This window comes from Ambystoma mexicanum, chromosome 7p, assembly GCF_040938575.1.
Source record: "Ambystoma mexicanum isolate Mex_15411 chromosome 7p, UKY_AmexF1_1, whole genome shotgun sequence".
Classification (NCBI taxonomy): domain Eukaryota; kingdom Metazoa; phylum Chordata; class Amphibia; order Caudata; family Ambystomatidae; genus Ambystoma; species Ambystoma mexicanum.
Genome location: NC_090939.1, coordinates 818,860,409 through 818,877,327, shown reverse-complemented (window position 1 = coordinate 818,877,327; position 16,919 = coordinate 818,860,409). Strand labels below are relative to the sequence as shown.

Here is a 16,919-nt window from a genome sequence, read left to right as displayed (position 1 = left end):
ACTGGATAAACACTTCAAGATGCAAGACTCTAACCATATTAAAGTCTCTGACTATAATAATTGTATGGCCTAGAGCTAATTGTCATACATGAAACACCTGATTTGATTTTGATTTATTAATTTATTGAGCATTTCTTAGGCACCTATACAACAAAATGGCGTTTTCAGGTGCAACAAGACAAAGTTGGGAGGGAACAAGGGTAGTGAATAACAATGGCAAAAACCAGTAAATATACAATCGTGGTCCTACTAGTCCTTGTGAGAGTTTGGACATGCAAGTGCAGTGAAGAGAAGTGCAGGAGATGGGGAAGGGGGGGAGCACGGTATGAGCAGGTTTTGGTGAGAGCTTGGGAGACATTGAGCTTCTGGGGAAAGGTGAGACAAGGGAGAATGCCTCTAAGGAGGTGAAGCTGGAAGTGGGCTTTCTTGGCAAGGTCCAAGATGTGAGGGATGAAGGAAAGAGAGGAGTCGAAGATGACCCCAAGATTTTTGTGCTCACAGGATGGTGAGGATAAAGGGCGCAAGGAGGGCAGCCAGAGGGTACCAGGGAAACAGGGCGCAGGTATCCCAATAAGAAGGATCTTTGTCTTACTGGCATTAAGACAGAGACCATTAGCTTCACACCATGCCTGAATGGTGGTCAGACAATCAGGGATGGGAGAGGAGGAAGAGGAGGTAGTAGAGGGAAGTTGGAAGGAGAGCTGTGTGTCATCAGCATGGCACTGGAAATGAGGATAGAAGGAGGAGATCAGGTGAGGAGCAAGAGGGGAGAAATAGATATTGAAGAGCCACAGCAATAGGATAGAGCCCTAGGGGACCCCGTAGGTATCGAGTGACATGGATGAGGAGAAAGTGCCCAGTTGCAACTGGGAAGGGCAGTTAGTGAGGAAAGAGGTTAGCCAATCCAGTGTCCAGTCCGTGATGCCAAGGTTATCACTGAGCCATTTTATGAGGATATAATGGTTGACTGTGTCAAAGGCAGAGGAGAGATCGTAAAGAATGACAACAGCAGGAAAGTGAGAGTCAAGATATCACAGAAACATGTTGTCAGCAAAACAGTTGCATAAGCATTGGGCATCTAGTTCACAGAACCAATATCCTTATCCCAGCTCTCCACAGCTGCCACAGAGGGTATAGACACAGTTTCATTAATTACCACAGTAGCCTGAGTTTGATGGGGATTCATTACCAGTCTATCACTTGTCCACATTATTTTAGTTACCAACATTCTATCACTTACACCAACTCCCATGGCTAATCCAGTCCATTGTATGTGTCACAAACATAAGCATCTCAACTTGGTGCTACAGCGTTCAAAGAGGCACAAGCTTGACTGGAATTACTTACTGCCTTTGGACTTCGATATGGTGTCCCCTGAGGACTCCATGACTAAGGAGAAAAGGGCAGGTTGGTCTTGCTGTGTGGATTTTACTTTAGGCCCTGTACATACAGTAGAGCAGTTTGAGGATCTATAGAAAATGGTGGTCTGTCCTCCTGCATGATTCTCAACTTAGTGGTCTGCATCATTGCATACTTCACTAATGCAAACTCTTTCCTTGCGTTCATTAATGAAGCCATTAAGTCTGGGAGGATGCTGACCTTACTCCTGTTATATTGAACAGAGTCGGCATCCCTCACTGCCTAGATGATGCTGTCTCAGACGCGATAATTAAGCACTTGGACAATTACTGTTCTGGGGCAACCTCTGGCAATTGGCCATGGACTGAGCATCCTTTAGGCCCACTCTGCAAGGAAATATTTTGACAGCTTCCCTACTGGTAGAATTTCTTGTACCAGTGACTCCATGAACATCTACATGGAGCTGAAGTTGTTCATCTTGGGGACCATAGTGAAATGATGAGGGCATTGCTTTGCTGACCTCTACCCTCCTCATCCTCAAAGCAGAACTCAGTATCTGTCAGGGCCAATGAGAATGCTTGCACCTATTCCTCTAGCACAGACACCCGATCCTCTGTGTCACCAATCTGCTGCTCCTCTTCATCAACACCGCCAGCAAGGCCATCAATATGCTGCTCAAGCAGCTCAATTTTATTAACATTATCCACTGAAAAAAACTGCACATCTCTTGTTTCCCTCATTTATTTTAGGACTACAGCAAGGGCTGGCATCTGTTTGTCTCTGCGTGTTCTGGAACTTTCTCCTGCTGTTGCCGGAACAGTTTTCAGCATCTATCTTTGCTGTTGCCACCAGTTTTGTAGCTGCAGAGTCATCTATTGTATGCTGTTTTCTCACTTTGACCCTTTTATTGTATCTGGGTGCAGTTCTTGTTACATCTGGGATAGTGTGTCACCTATGTGCAGCCAGTAACTGGTATTGAAAATATGAACTCAGCATAGGGACTGAAGCTGGATGTCACAGCTCCACCCAGTCCTGCAACATAATGAGACAGACGCGTACTCTTTAATTGTTGCATGCCACCCCAAACTATGGGCAATAACCCAATTGCATAATCCATCATGTTACTTGTAGTTGTCGTCTGGATTTTGAGACCTCATATACACAACAGCTCAAGGAATCCCTTCCGCATTCTCAAAGAGCAATGATGGGATCAATTCCTCATCCTTTAGCAAAGATCCTGAAAACATGTATTTAGTCTGAGTTTTGATAGCTAAGCCCAAGCAGAGATGGAATCGTACCCAATCCCAGATACTACTTACTCTGCCCTCTTCCCTCCTGGCCATTATCTTTGAGGTTACAGGAATACGGGGCAAGAATAGGCATATAATGAAACACAAAATGCACACTTCCATGTGAACATACTGTATTTGATATTGAGCCTTCATTGGGCAAGAGGCGCGTTTCATAGTTTTTCCCATACAGGGGCCTGAAACCTTGCACCATCTACAGGTTGTGTACAACAACTCCAATCAGGTTTGGCGAATGTTCATTGGAGTCGTGCCTAAATTCATCTGGAGAGCCAAATGTTGCAATTTCCCAGCGTCCCAATGATTAGATATAACATGTATGGGTGCCTGGTATATGCACAATTATCGGTGTGTGACAATGCAACTTGGTAGAGGACAGGCATACACAAAGCCTTTTTGGTTGTACACATTTCTGTTACTTCCTGTTCCATGTCAGAACCGAGACGTTCACGATTCCCTAGACTTTGCTCATATATCTGCAGCCACACCACAACAAGCGTGATTATTTTCCCACACAACTACAAAGAGATGTTTTATTTACACTGTTGAGTGAATAACTGGTGGGTCTTGTATTGGGGTGACAATGTATGCACATGGGAGTATAATACATACCATTGGTTCATCCATTTTGCTGAGGATCTTCCTTTGCACAATCTGCATACCATGTTTAGCGCATAGGATGATATTCTAAAAGAAAATTGTTGTCAATTTTAGACAAACCACGTGTGCTAAGGATTTGTTGTAAACATTGATAGCATGTAGCTTGTTGTGTGACTAGCACATGCCCCTGCAGATCCAGAGAGCTCCTTTGGAATCACGTTTCTATAAAATCCCTACTCTACATATACATGAATGCTGTATATTCTGTGTTTGGTACCTGTCTGGTATCCAATACACCATGATGCCAATGACAGTCATATTTCCTGATAATGTTGCCGATGATGATGACATACTGCCCTCTGGGAAACTCTACTATTTTGTATAGCTTGTTCTCTTGTTGCCTCATATTTGAGCGGTGAATCTAAACCCTCTAGTGTAAGCTCCCCATTTGAGTAGGAACCCTTTATTGATAAATCACTGGCTTTCTTTCATCCACTCTGCAGGTCTCCAGATGTCCGGAAAATGCATTCATCATTCCCTCCTGCATGCCTGATGAACCCAGTATGAGCAGTGAGGGTTCCTTCTCCATAACTCCTGAGGTTAGCAAAGTTCTGTTATTAGCTCTATAAATGACATTGCTGCATAGCGCCCATGACTCAGCATGATGGGTTGGCTCTCATTGATTCTCACAGGGAAGACCGGTGTCAGGTAAGACTTATGGAAATCGCTGTCAGTGTGGTGTATTGGGCTTCTTGCCTCGATCAGTTCCCAACAATTTGAATAGTTGCACAAGATGGTGATAGGATCTCAATCTATGCATTAGCATGTACAAAGTGATTGCCGAAAAGACGCACAGGACACCTCATCCATTCCGGTCTACATTGTGCTGTATGAACATCCTATTTGAGTCCCTTCTTTGATGCTAGCTCGGTAAGATTGAAGCTTTGCTTCGGATCCTTCTTTATGACCCCATTCATGCTGAGCATCACATATGTGGACAAAGGCGCAAAGTGTAAACTCATTCTCATTATTCGAAACTATACACAGACTTGCCCCACCCTACCTTTTGGACCATCTCATGCCATACTCTCCCCCTCGCTCCCTATGATCATCCTCAGTTCACCTCCTTGTCACCTCTTGTGCCACTTGCCTTCCCTTTCATTTCCGCACTCTTCCTCTCCTCGCTCCCCTACTCTGGAATGTTCTTCCTCTGCCTCTCCACACTACTTCCACTCTATCCCTATTTAAATCCAACCTCCTAGCTCTCTTCCTTTCCGAAGAACCTCTTGCATAGCATTATACACCACAACATCTCCCTGTTCTCCTCTTCCCCCTACCTCTCTACAACAACACCACAGCATTTTTCCCTTACCACTTCATTCTAAAACGGAGCACTTCCTCCACTAGTCTGTTCATATATCATGCTCTACTGTCCTTGTCCCTGGTTCTAGTTTCTAACTCCCCTGCATTATCTGGTCTTATATCTACATCCTCTCACCCATTGTTAAGGACACTGATCCTCTTCTCTGTAAATAAATGTTAAAAGGTTTTGTAAACATTTTTACACCAAAAATTCATAGTTTTTCGTGTAATTTTTATTAAATAAATAAATGTTCAGGAATTCATAATGAAGCTGTCTAATGGTAAACAATTAAGCTTTGTCGCACGCAGATGCAGAAGATACAGCCTCCTATGTGCCCAGAATCCTGACTAATGGACCTGAGAGAAGCAGAGGTGCATAAGGAGGGCTGAGCGAGCATAAGAGGCTGTATTGCCCACAATCGTGAGAAATTATGCTATTAGCACATGGCTTCAGACCATGTGCTAAGACGAAGCATAGTTTGATCTGAAAAAAAGAAATGTGAGACAGCCCTTCAGTAATGGCTGTTGAGAAACAGCCGATCAGCGAAAATGGCTTTTTTACTGTTGATGCTGTGGAAATTACAGCGATATGAGGGAGGAGGAGAGTGGGATCACCAATTCGATTCTGATGGCAGTTTGAAAGATGGCCACCAGTAAGCGGTAGAGGGGTAAGGGAAGAGGAGGGAGCAGGGACAGAGTTGGAGGCTGGCTGGACAGAGACAGCTCCTGGTGTTGCACATCGAATCCAGAGAGCTGTCCGGATCCATGACTAGACAAGCGAGTATTGCCCAAAAACAAATATATTGCAACTGCCATCATACTATTAAATTAAAACTGTATCGTAAGGTCTAGCACCAAGGAAAAAATTGACAGTCAGAGGCAACAATGATTAATTATGCTTTTTGTTTAGTTTTGGTCATTTTGGCGGCAGAGCCACCAATATATTGCCACGCCAATGCTACAGAGAAGAGAGAGAGTAAAGGGGTGCCAAAAAGCTGATTTAGTGGTTGGCATAACAATTGGAAATGCTGTGCCAAACAATAGATACAAAAGAGCAATGAAGAGGTGGGCACCACCTGATATTCAAAATGTATACTAATAGTGTTAAGTATTAATAGGGGCACTGGAGATCAGCCCGAGGCACCTTGGGCAACATCAACAATATGAAAAGACTCTGAACAATCTTTCAGAGAACTGTGTGCTCACACGCACAGCCAAATATTGGCCGCAGTACATATTTCTCAATAATATTCAGTCCTTTATGACAAAAGGTTATCAGCAAAATAATATTGTGTTCCAAAGGATGTAATCTACAATTCACATTGAGAGAAAGCAGACACAGTTATTCCTTGTATCGCCAATGCATTTCTGACCACAGCCAGGTAATTGAATAGGTGCAGAAGTACTGAAAACATACAGGTGTCCTTGAATGAAATCACGTTGAGATCAAAACTAGATTATAGAAGCTGTCCCTCCTCCCCCCTCTTGCTGTCTCACCTCCTTCCTTTGTTCTGTCCCTCCTCCCCTGCACTGTCCCCCTTGCGCTTTCCCTTCTCACACCTTGCACTCTCCCTGCCCCTGTGCTGTTCCTCATCCCCCTTGCACTGCCCCTTCCCCTTGTGCTGTCCGTCTGCCCCTTGCGCTGTTGCTCCTTCATTGTTGCTCTCTCCCTCCTTCTCCCTTGAGCTGTCCCTCCTGCCACCTTGTGCTGTCGCTCCACCCACCTTGCGCTGTTACTCCTTCCCTCATGCTGTTGCGCCACCCCTTACACTGTCCCTCCTTCCAACTTGTGCTGTTGCTGCTTCCCCTTGGTGATGTTGCTCCCTCTTGCACTGTAGCTCATTCCTCCTTTGCGCTGTTGCTTCTTCCCCCTCTAGCGCTGTCTCTCTGCCCACCATTGCATTATCAATAAGCCCCCCATTCGACTGAAGAAGAGGAGCCAATGTCACTTGGGAGCAACACAATTTTGAGGCTCAGCATGCTCGTCTCAAGATTCAGAGTCGGGATGCAGATGTCCAATGGGCGGAATTTGAACTGAATGTCACCTATGGAAAGTAACCATGGATCATTATTAAAGCACACAACGTTGCCTAGAAAAGACAGACAACACAGAAGATGTTTCAGAATTACTTGCAGATCCGCTCACCCAATCCACACCCTCTAAAAAAGTTCAATCAACGAAAGAGACAATGTTCCCTGTTTCCCCAATACATGCTGAAAATCCGGAAATATCACAGATTGAAATAGCGGAAGCATCTTTGAAATTGATCGACAAATGCGTTCATGATCTGGACTTCACTCTTCCTAGTGTCCAGGGCAATAGGCTATTAAGGGAGTCAAAACACCTTGTATTTGACTGTTGCCTGCTAGAGATGATCAACATGACTAAATATGATCGTAAATTACATAGGAGGTTTTGTGGGGAGCCATTGGTGAAGTTTACTCATGTAGTCAAAGGCACCAATCTGAAGATCAAGGGTAGCTGTGTCCACCAACATAACACATTTACATGGTCCGCTCAAGCTATCCTTGGAAAAGTGCCTAGTGGATATTTACTTTGTTAATCTGCTTTGTTGTTTAGTGGATCAACGTTCAGTAAAATTTCGAGTTTCTGTAAATTTGTGGGAAATTTCTTGTTCCCCGGTATTAGCCAGGCCTGGAATCTCAAACAGACATCAATGGCAATGCTTTCACAGGCAAAAGGCTCAGGCTTGCTGGTGATGGACAATGCAACAGTCCTGTTTTTTTCTGCTAAAAACTGCACTTTCCACTTCCAAGACATGGAAAGCCAAAAAAGTGAGTTCAGTCATTGTGCAAGTGTCTGAATGTACATCTTCTGTTGCCATGGAGAAATTAGTTTCATTAAATCCAATGCACTTCTGAAATCAAGGGGGGGGTGCAAATAGAGCTGATAGCCACTGACAGGCACATTGCCATAGCAAAGGCCATGAGAGAGCAGTTCCCACACATAAAGCATCAATTTCATATATGGCACTTCACAAAATCAATATCTAAAAAAATAACTGCGGCTAGTATGCAGCTAGTATAAAAAAAGTGTACAGAAAACATTTTAAATTTGTCACAGTCTATCAGCAACCTTCTTTGGTGGAGCTCAAAAATGTATGAGGGATCTGTAGATATTCTTCTTGAAAAGTGGCGTTCAATGTTGCACCATTGTTCAAACATGCACTCTTGGGAAGAAAACAAATGTTTCCACAAATGTGTACATGGACCTTTGAGTAAGGAGCGGGAGCATAAGAAAAAGTGGTTGTTGCCAGACTCCCCTCCTCACACAGCACCGACAAGATTGTATGCGACAAAACGCTTTCAAGAGACATGAAGGGACTCACAGAATTCTGCCACACTGGAGATTTGGCAGTGTTCCATAATATGTTCCTAAAGTACAAGCCTAACAGGTCGCATTTCGGCATATACAGTATGAAAGCCAGAACAAGACTGTTTCTACTTGCACACTACAAGAACATCGGTAGGGAACAAGCCAAAATTGCAGGAACTGTCGGGATGCTACAACGTGGCATTTACAAAAAGAAGGAAACAGTGGGTGGCAAAGCCAATATAGCCACCAACCCCATTAGCGGGAGCAAAGAGTTCCCATTAACATCGAGAAAAGGCAAATAACAAGGGCAGCCTGTTAAAGATGTGTTCATGGAACACTCAAGGTTTTAATCATCTAACCACACAAAGCGATGTAAACTTAGGCTCATTTGATCTCATATGTCTACAGGAAACATGGCTTCTAAAAAAACGTCCATGGATGGGTTTCAAATGGCCTTCGCAGCGGCAGCAAAAGGTGATATGGGGCGGCCCTGCTCAGGATTAATTTCGGCTTGCCGTATAGGAAGCGGGCTACACATGGAAAGAGTGTTATGGGCAGACCTTTCCATTTTAGCGACCCTAATATACTGGACGCCTAGTTTAAAACCAAAAGATGCTGACCACTCAGAGCTCTTTATAATAATCACATATATTGGAACCCCAAGGAGATCGGAGCACAATCATTGATACAAAGGATTGACTCAATACTCGATGACTCCACGGAGGGGATAACGTTTGACCACATAATCTTATGCGGCGACCTCAACATCTTGGGTACTAATGAGAGGAAGGTAGGGGGCTGGATCAAGCATCCAAACCAGAATGAAGAAGTGATTAAGGACAGCAAATCTCTTAATGCAAGATGTAGAGGTGAAATGTGGTCATCTTCAAAGGAGGCGAGGGATTTATATAATCTCTTCTTTATGAATCCTGCTGAAATATTCAAGATCCCGACATGGGAACAAGAGAGTCGCAAAAGCTCTCCAGATCATATCTATGTGTCTAAAGGATTGTTGGCAGAAATAAAAGATTTCAGATTGATAAGAACATTAAACAGCAACCATAACCTACTGAGGACCTCTTGGGAAACTGTAAGAACCATCGAAAGAAAGCGAATGGCAACTGCAATAGAAATATCCAAGCAAGGCAATAGACTGAGACTATCATCAGCCTTTATCAAAACAATAACAGAAAAATATATGAACTCCAAACGAAACTGCACCCCAAAAAGGGGCTGGGGAAACCTACATTACTGTCCCCTACTGAGACCATACTATATGCAGACCAACCAGAATAAGACAAAAAAGGTGCATCTTCATAATAAAAACATAACAGTGACATTAAAGAAGAGAGATTTGAGACAAAAAACAAGACAAGCCAAAAGAAATCCAACCGTAGAAAATATGGAGAGGCTTAAAATAACACAGAAAGCATATAAGAACTGGATAAAATCTTACAGAATACAAATGTATCAAGGAGATGAGGAGAACATGTTAGCAGCACTCAGTGGAAAACAAGCAAAGGCCTTTTGCTCATTAATATCTCTGACGCTCCAAACAACACAAGACTCTCTTCAGAATAATGTCTGTGAAAAAGAGTGGATGACTTATTTTGCAAACTTCTTTAAGTCAACGGACAAGTCTCAAGGAGATGATGCACAACCATCGGCACATAAATGGCACATAGACCACGACTTGGAGGAGATTTGGTGAAAAATTGGTAGGCTAAAAAATTCTAGAGCATGGGACCTCATGGTAATTCCAACTTGGACTTAAAAGGGGACCGCGAAGCCTGGGGCCCCCTTATTAAGGAAATATTTGACACCGTCTGCAGTCCCAGTCGATACCAAGCTCTTGCAAAACAGCTAATGTGGTGCCTATATATAAAAAAGGGGAAAAGGAGAACCCAGCCAACTACAGGCCAATAGCCCTTTTGGACGTAGTGGGACAACTCTTTGGCTCGTTCCTACTAGCTAAATTCAAAGAGTGGACCAACTCGATGGATATTAGAGACCCGTTTCAATCAGGATTTGTGAATATGGGTATGGGGACCAATATCCTGCTGTTGAGTGCTCTAAAAGCCAAGATATTGGCCAGCAGCCAAAGGGTCTTCCTGATTTCGGTAGATCTAACTCAGGCCTTTGATAATGTAAACAGCAGCAGATTATGGGCAAAACTGAAATCTTGGAACTGCCCGCTGACAATCTTGGACCCAATTAAAGAGCTGTATACTGGAACCTCGATGAGGGTGAGATTCAGCAGGGCAGGTCTGCTCTTGGAAGCAATCATGACAGATAGGGGAGTGAAGCAGTGCTGCCCCCCTAGCTCCAACACTATATAACGCCTACATCAGAGACTACAAAGAGTCAGAAGCAGAAATCAGAGCTTTTCCGCCAAAACTGGGTAAAGAACATGTCAGCAGGTTGCTATATGCGGATATTATCCTTCTTGACCAGACGGCAGTTGGACTACAACATAAATTAGTTGGCTTGCTTGCTTACTTACAAGAAAACGATCTGGAGATCAACGCGAAGAAGACCAAAATAATGATCCTTGAGAAGACTCACAAACGGAGTGAAAAAATAAGATGGAACATCGCAGGGGAGGTCCTTGAAAAAGTGGATAGCTTCCAGTACTTGGGAGTCACAATAAGTGGCAGTGCCAAAGAAGCACCGATGCAAGAAACTTTGTACCTAAAAACAAGGACCCTTACTTCGCAAACTAAGTTGATTGACAAAGTATTTGGTAGATTCACATTAGTACCAGCGATAAACTTCTATAAGTCAAAAGTAGTACCTGCCATTATCTATGGAGCGGAAGCAATGGCAGCTATCCCAGGTGAATTATGGAAAAAGCTGGAAGGTCTACTGTGGAGGAAAGTGTGGAATTTGCCTTTTTCTACCCCGATGGCGTCCATAAGGAAAGAACTTAGCCTGGTATCACTGAAAGGGTCAGTAGATCTGAATGGACTAATGCTGTTTAGAAAGATACAAGCCCACAACAATAAAATATATGAGATCATATATGACGAGATGACCAATGGCAAAAACCCTATGCTAAATGCGTGGGAAGAAAACAACCTGGACATATTAGGAGAAATAGGAAACTCTGAACAAGAACTTAAATCCAACCCGGAGAAAACCAAGCGATGAAAGAATGGGATTGGATAAGAACTTTGGAAGAGCTGGCGAAAAATAAACTCACTTCGCACCTGCCTCCAAACACACAAAAACTAAACAAACCGATCGCTTATCTAGTGAAATTCCCAAATAAAAAAACCCGATTTGTCTTTCTGAGAGCAAGACTGAATTTGTTGAAGACCAAGGAAGTTTTAAGAATAAGAGGAAGCGTCAAGGAGAAAACCTGTCGTTTTTGTCAGCAAGGAGACAAAGTCCAAACTATAAGACACTTGCTACTATCATGCCCAGGCAGGGACTAGATCAAAAAGACAGATTTGCATGGGTCATATTTTTATAAATGCAAGCACATGGGAAGAGGAGTATTGGTGGAACCGAGTGATCAGTGGGATCTCGACGAACATTATCATTGCAGTGGGGCAATTCTTGCAGAATATCGGTTTGGAACAAGAAAATTGGACCACACCAGAAACAGGGGAACTTGATACATCTAAAACAACTGAGCTTTCCTGAGGCAAGAAGAACAGAAATGACAGTAGTAAATAAAACACAAAGAAATTCAGGATGCCCAATCTTTTAAAAAATTGTATGAAAACAATTAAATCAAGTAAAAAAAAATTAAAAAAAAATATTCCAGCAGATGGATTTTGAATTTGTTAAATATCTGACATTGACTGTGCTAACCATGCATACGCACAGAAGGGCACTAGATTCATAGGGCCCAGTTTATGCCACAGAACATTGCAAAAGTGGTTTGTCCTCCAAAACTTGAACTTGCTGAAAGGTTGACTTCAAGATTCAAATGATGTGTTGTGGTCTTTACAATGTTATCCAAAAGTAAGTTTCAATCATGGTAATGTTTGGAAACTGTATTGATCGCACAAAAAATTGTAATTGTATAACACTTGAAATGTAATTGTTGAAGAATTTCTTTTTATTTCATTATTGTTTGTGATATAATCTCAGTAGATATGCCTTAATAGTTATGTTTTACTTGTCTTTTTGTTTATGATTAGTTTAACTATGTGCCTTTATTGAAAAATCATGACAAAGTATTTTATGATTAAAATTCTACATACATATGATTTTTAATTTTTAAAACATGTGTAAAAAGTCATTTTAAAATGTTAATTGCGAGAAATAGAACATTGATAGTAAGTAATGTGTTGACAAAATTGAACCTTTACAGAAAAATACAGTAAAATAAATGCCAGATGTAAAACTACATTTGTTACAATTTATCTTGCACACAGAACATGGATTGACAGGAAAAGAACTATTAGTTGTGTGGTTGATAGTAGTCAAGAATTATGAAAGGGCTTAAGTCGAGCGGACACAAGTGTGGACGGAGTAGCACCACTGTTTTCAGGAGTCCTCCCACTTGTTTCAGAGGGAACCTTCATATGCTAATTTCTGTTGAAACAACATACAAATGGTATGTTAATGTGTGCGCCCACTTTTTTTATTTGGGGGGACTTGAACACTTATGATCTGACTCTGCAGAATGCAGAGCAAATAGGATGACAATGTATGGATTTTAGTATGCTATTACAACAAAGTAGGGGTGACCCTTGTGGGCAAACTTGGTAGGGGTCAGGACGTGGTGCAGAGGACAACAGAGAACAACAAATATGACCACGTTGCAAAATAACTCAATGTGTTGTGTCTATTCTAATCATTTAATAGAATTAATTATGTGCTTGCGATCCCCTTTTCCCCCTTCCTGGCCCGCCTGTGCGGTCTCTATATATTAACCCACCGCATTTTATCCATTAATATCCATACATCTGTATTTCATGCTGTAAACATCTCTCTATGTTTGAGAGGACTTGTAAAATGAGTTTGTGTGTTTTTGATCCGCACTGAAGGTGGTTTGCGAATAGCTTGGTAGATAACAGAAATACATACTTATTAGTTGTTGGGAGGTGGGTGTGTTGAGTAATGTTGCAATAGGTGGCAGAGTCACGAAGGTGAAATGATTTAACTGATGGACAAAATTTCAGAAGTCGGTGTGTTGACTTCAAGGTGGAAAAGTGTGTTTTCATGGTTTATTCGAATTCTGTTTTTTGAAAAGTGAGGAGATGGCTTGGATGTGTGAAGGTGCGATACTGTTAGGTTTCGATGTTGTCAGGTTTCAAGGAATATTAACTGCACATTAGGTATATGCACATTAGGTATATTCACTTTACTGTCTCTATACATTTCTATATATTCTTCTGAAAGTTTCCTTAAGGTTGGTTTGGGCCTTGACTTGTGTTGTTCAGAGAGCCGGTGGGTTCACTGACAAAGATTGAGGGAAGAAACTGGATTCATGATTGGAGAATGAAAGGAGAAAGGGCAAAACTGAACATTCTAAACTGCCTTTCATTAGAGTTGTCATTTGAGTAGGTCATGTTTTTTGTGAGTTCCTGAATTTTAGGCCTTAATTGTCAAGAAGAGCAATATTCATCATCAGGAAAGAAAGAAGAAAGAGAGAGCATCATTATTCCAGTAAAGAAGAAAAGATTGATTAGAATTTTCATCAAAGAAAAAGCTAAGTTCAAATCTGCAGTTTTTTATGAGAATATTTAGTGAGCCAAGCTGTTCAGAATTCATTGTAAATTAACTTTAGGCTGACCAGTTGTCTAGTTGGGAGGTTAGTGCAAAATAACTGGGTTGACTTGCCGCGCGCGTTTTTATTTTGTGGTGTGAAATTGACTAATTGCATGCTGCGCCAGTAACGCGATCCTTCATTGCACTTCACTCAGGCAGCATTGATCTTTTTTGCTAAGCAACAACCAGAAGAGGCCAGAAGCTGCGTCACGGTTCGGTGAGACTGGAGTTGAGGAAGAAAAGCGGCTCTTCAGTTTGGCGGTGGCGCGATGTGAGAGGTGAGATAACGCTGTGGCATTCTGGGATCCGAGCGGTCTACAGGGAGAAGGTGAGAGGCATGTGTTTTCTTGTTTGGCGCGGCAATCATACTTCAAGGACTGAAATCTTTGTTTTTTTATACAGAGTGCGCAGTGACAGGTGATTTAATTACTGAGACTGTTTCTCTGGCAAACTGTTAAATACAAACTGTTATAAACTTGTGAAGAAGCCCTACATGTTTAAAAGGGGAAGCAACTGTACATGAACAGTTAAAAAAGAAAACTCAAAAAGAAATTCTACATGTTTTAAAAATGAACAATAGGGCATGAAGTGTAAAGCCTTCAGAAGAAAAAACAAACAATCTATCGTGATAGGATTAGGTAAACAGGCTACTGAAATGGTCAGAGGACTTGGTATAGAACCACCAAACTTTAATTCTTTCAAAAACTTTAGGGTATGCAGTCAGAATAAATAGGGATAGAATACAGAGTTTGGCCCTTTTTTTCTCTAGTAAAGAAAATACAGGGAAGAAGAGAAAACTCATTCAGCAGAAGATAAGAGGTTCACAAAAAAAGACAATAGCTTCTAATACATATCTACATCAGCTATCTGTTGTATATAGATAAGCAGTTCATCAGAGGTGGAGCTTCAGGTTCTAAAGAATAGTATTTTTCTCTAAGCCATTACAGAGCAGTTTCCATGTATTTTCTCTATCTAAGGTTTGAAATTTGAAAATAAGCGAGAGGACGGAGAGTGAACTTACATTGTATGAATTTTTGTCACCCATGCAGATACCAGAGCGAGTTAGGAGATCCAGTGTCTGAGTTTATTATTTTATCCTATTCCTCTTTCCCTCTGTGGTGTACCAAACTCAGTTGGATATTAAGTTAGTTGAGGGCGTTACATCTTTGTGGGTCTGTGGGGTTCAGCAGCTACTGCGAAAGTTCTGAAACTGGATATGACAGTTGTGATGGGGTGCTGAAGAAAGACTGGCACGTCTTTTGACAGTAATGCAAACAGCAGCTTACCCGATCATAAATGTCTGGGCATACACATGTGCACCCCATGCCTACTGCTGCAGGATGGCATCCATTCTGGGCATCTATACAAAACAATATATTCATGCCCAGTGTACATTACAATTAGAAGGCTACAATGTGTCGAACATCCACAAAAAATTGATAAGATTCACTATAATGAAACCAAGCACAAGACAGTTATCTTTCTGTTACTGAGACCTGTCGTTCGAGACTGTTGCTCATCCTTACATAGAGACAATGGAAAATCAGCAAATAATGTAAACAACATTTTACATAATCTGTATGCACATAAAGTTGGCATGTGTGCCATATGCTTGATGATTAATGATGTGCGGAATTCATGTTCAATTTGATGCAAAGACTAGGGGCCTCATCACGACTTTGGCGGTAACCCTTAAATCTGGCGGTAGCGCTATTACTGCCGGATTTAAGGGTCTGCCAAATCAGGACTTTGGCTGATTTCGCCCCAGCTCTGAGCTGGTTGGGAAATCTGCTGAAAATTCGCGCTATTACTGCCGGCGGGAAATCCGCCAGCGGTAAGAGCACGAAAATTCCCCATTGAGCCCAATGGGGAATGGGGCATTCCCGAATGGGCTCAATGGGGAATAGGGATTAACATTACCGCTGAACTTGTGATCCGGCGCTATTAGCGCCAGGGAGTTCGGCGGTAGGGCTAATACCGCCGGCGGTAATACCGCCGGCATTACTGCCAAAGTCGTGATCAGGCCCTAGACATTGGGCCTCATTACACGGTAGGCGGTGAGCCATGGCGATATTAGCGCCATGGCTCATGCCGGTAAAATACCGGCACCGCCTTGGTGGAAAGGGGATTTACCGCCCCATTCCAAGGTTGGAGGGGCGGTAAATCCCCCTCCCACCATTGCCCTTCCCCATTCCCATTTCTGCCCCATAGGGCTCTATGGGAATGGGGAAGGCGCTAATTACGGCACCGCAATTTTGCGGTGCCGTAATTAGATCCGAGGTCCCTTTGCGGGTTGGATTTTAACGCCTGCAAAAAGCAGGCGTTAAATCCCCCAACCCGCAAAGGGACCTCGTAGGAAGGCGGTAAGGATTTACCGGTACCGGTATTTTACCGGTACCGGTAAATCCTTACCGCCATCCGTGTAATGAGGCCCATTGTATGTGTAAATGTTACTGTGAATTGTTAATTAAGATATTTATGTACTGTGTATATTACTTTGCGAAAGTGGGTACTGAAATATATTTTTGCATTCCAAAATGTACATAGCAATGTCTTGTGGAGGTGCGTTTGTCATGGGTGTAATCTCCCGTGGATGGGTTTTTCAACCATAATTGGACAGTAATACAGAGTAACATGCAAACGTTTATTGTATGAATTCATGCAGAATGAAAAGAGTTGCATTTCAAAGTGAAAAGACTCCTTTCTTCTAACTAACGAAACACCATGTGTATCAATCAAACATCAGAGATGGAACATAAATGCATTAGATTTGACCACAGGGAGTAATCGATTGCTAAAGGCAATCGACACAATTTGATGGAAGTTGACAGTTATAGAAAAGATTTGAAGCATGCCATGTTTTCTGGCTATCACTTCTATTCACAAAAGTTTTCAATATTTTCGTGGATTTATTCTTCTGTTTTGAGCATTATGTTAAAAATATAACTATTTGTTACATTCCTGACTATTAATATTTTCTTCAACGTATACGTTGATTTCTCCTTTTTGTGAAAAGAAAGTGGACTTTCGAACTGTGTTTGGATGTGTGTGTTCATCTTCCTGGTTTTGCATTAGGTAACGTTATGACGTAGGTGATGGCAGGGTATGTTTGGCTACGCTCTCCATGAACGCCATGAGAATAGGTGGAGCATATTGTTTTGACTAGTGATGTCAGCTTGAGGGGCGGGTGATCTGAATTACTGCTGCGAGTGCACTGTGACCTTAGG

The 16,919-nt window shown here is 42.2% G+C and overlaps 1 protein-coding gene across 7 annotated transcripts in view; it reads left to right on the top strand.

The window, feature by feature from the left end:
* LOC138525572 (uncharacterized) overlaps positions 1-16,919 on the top strand; it is a 1,145,196-nt gene that overhangs the window by 776,231 nt on the left and 352,046 nt on the right. For all 7 annotated transcript variants that reach the window (XM_069635615.1, XM_069635611.1, XM_069635616.1 and 4 more), the window contains one exon: positions 3,770-3,865. In XM_069635615.1, the coding sequence (XP_069491716.1) occupies positions 3,770-3,865 (96 nt within the window). The remainder of the gene's footprint in view (positions 1-3,769; positions 3,866-16,919) is intronic.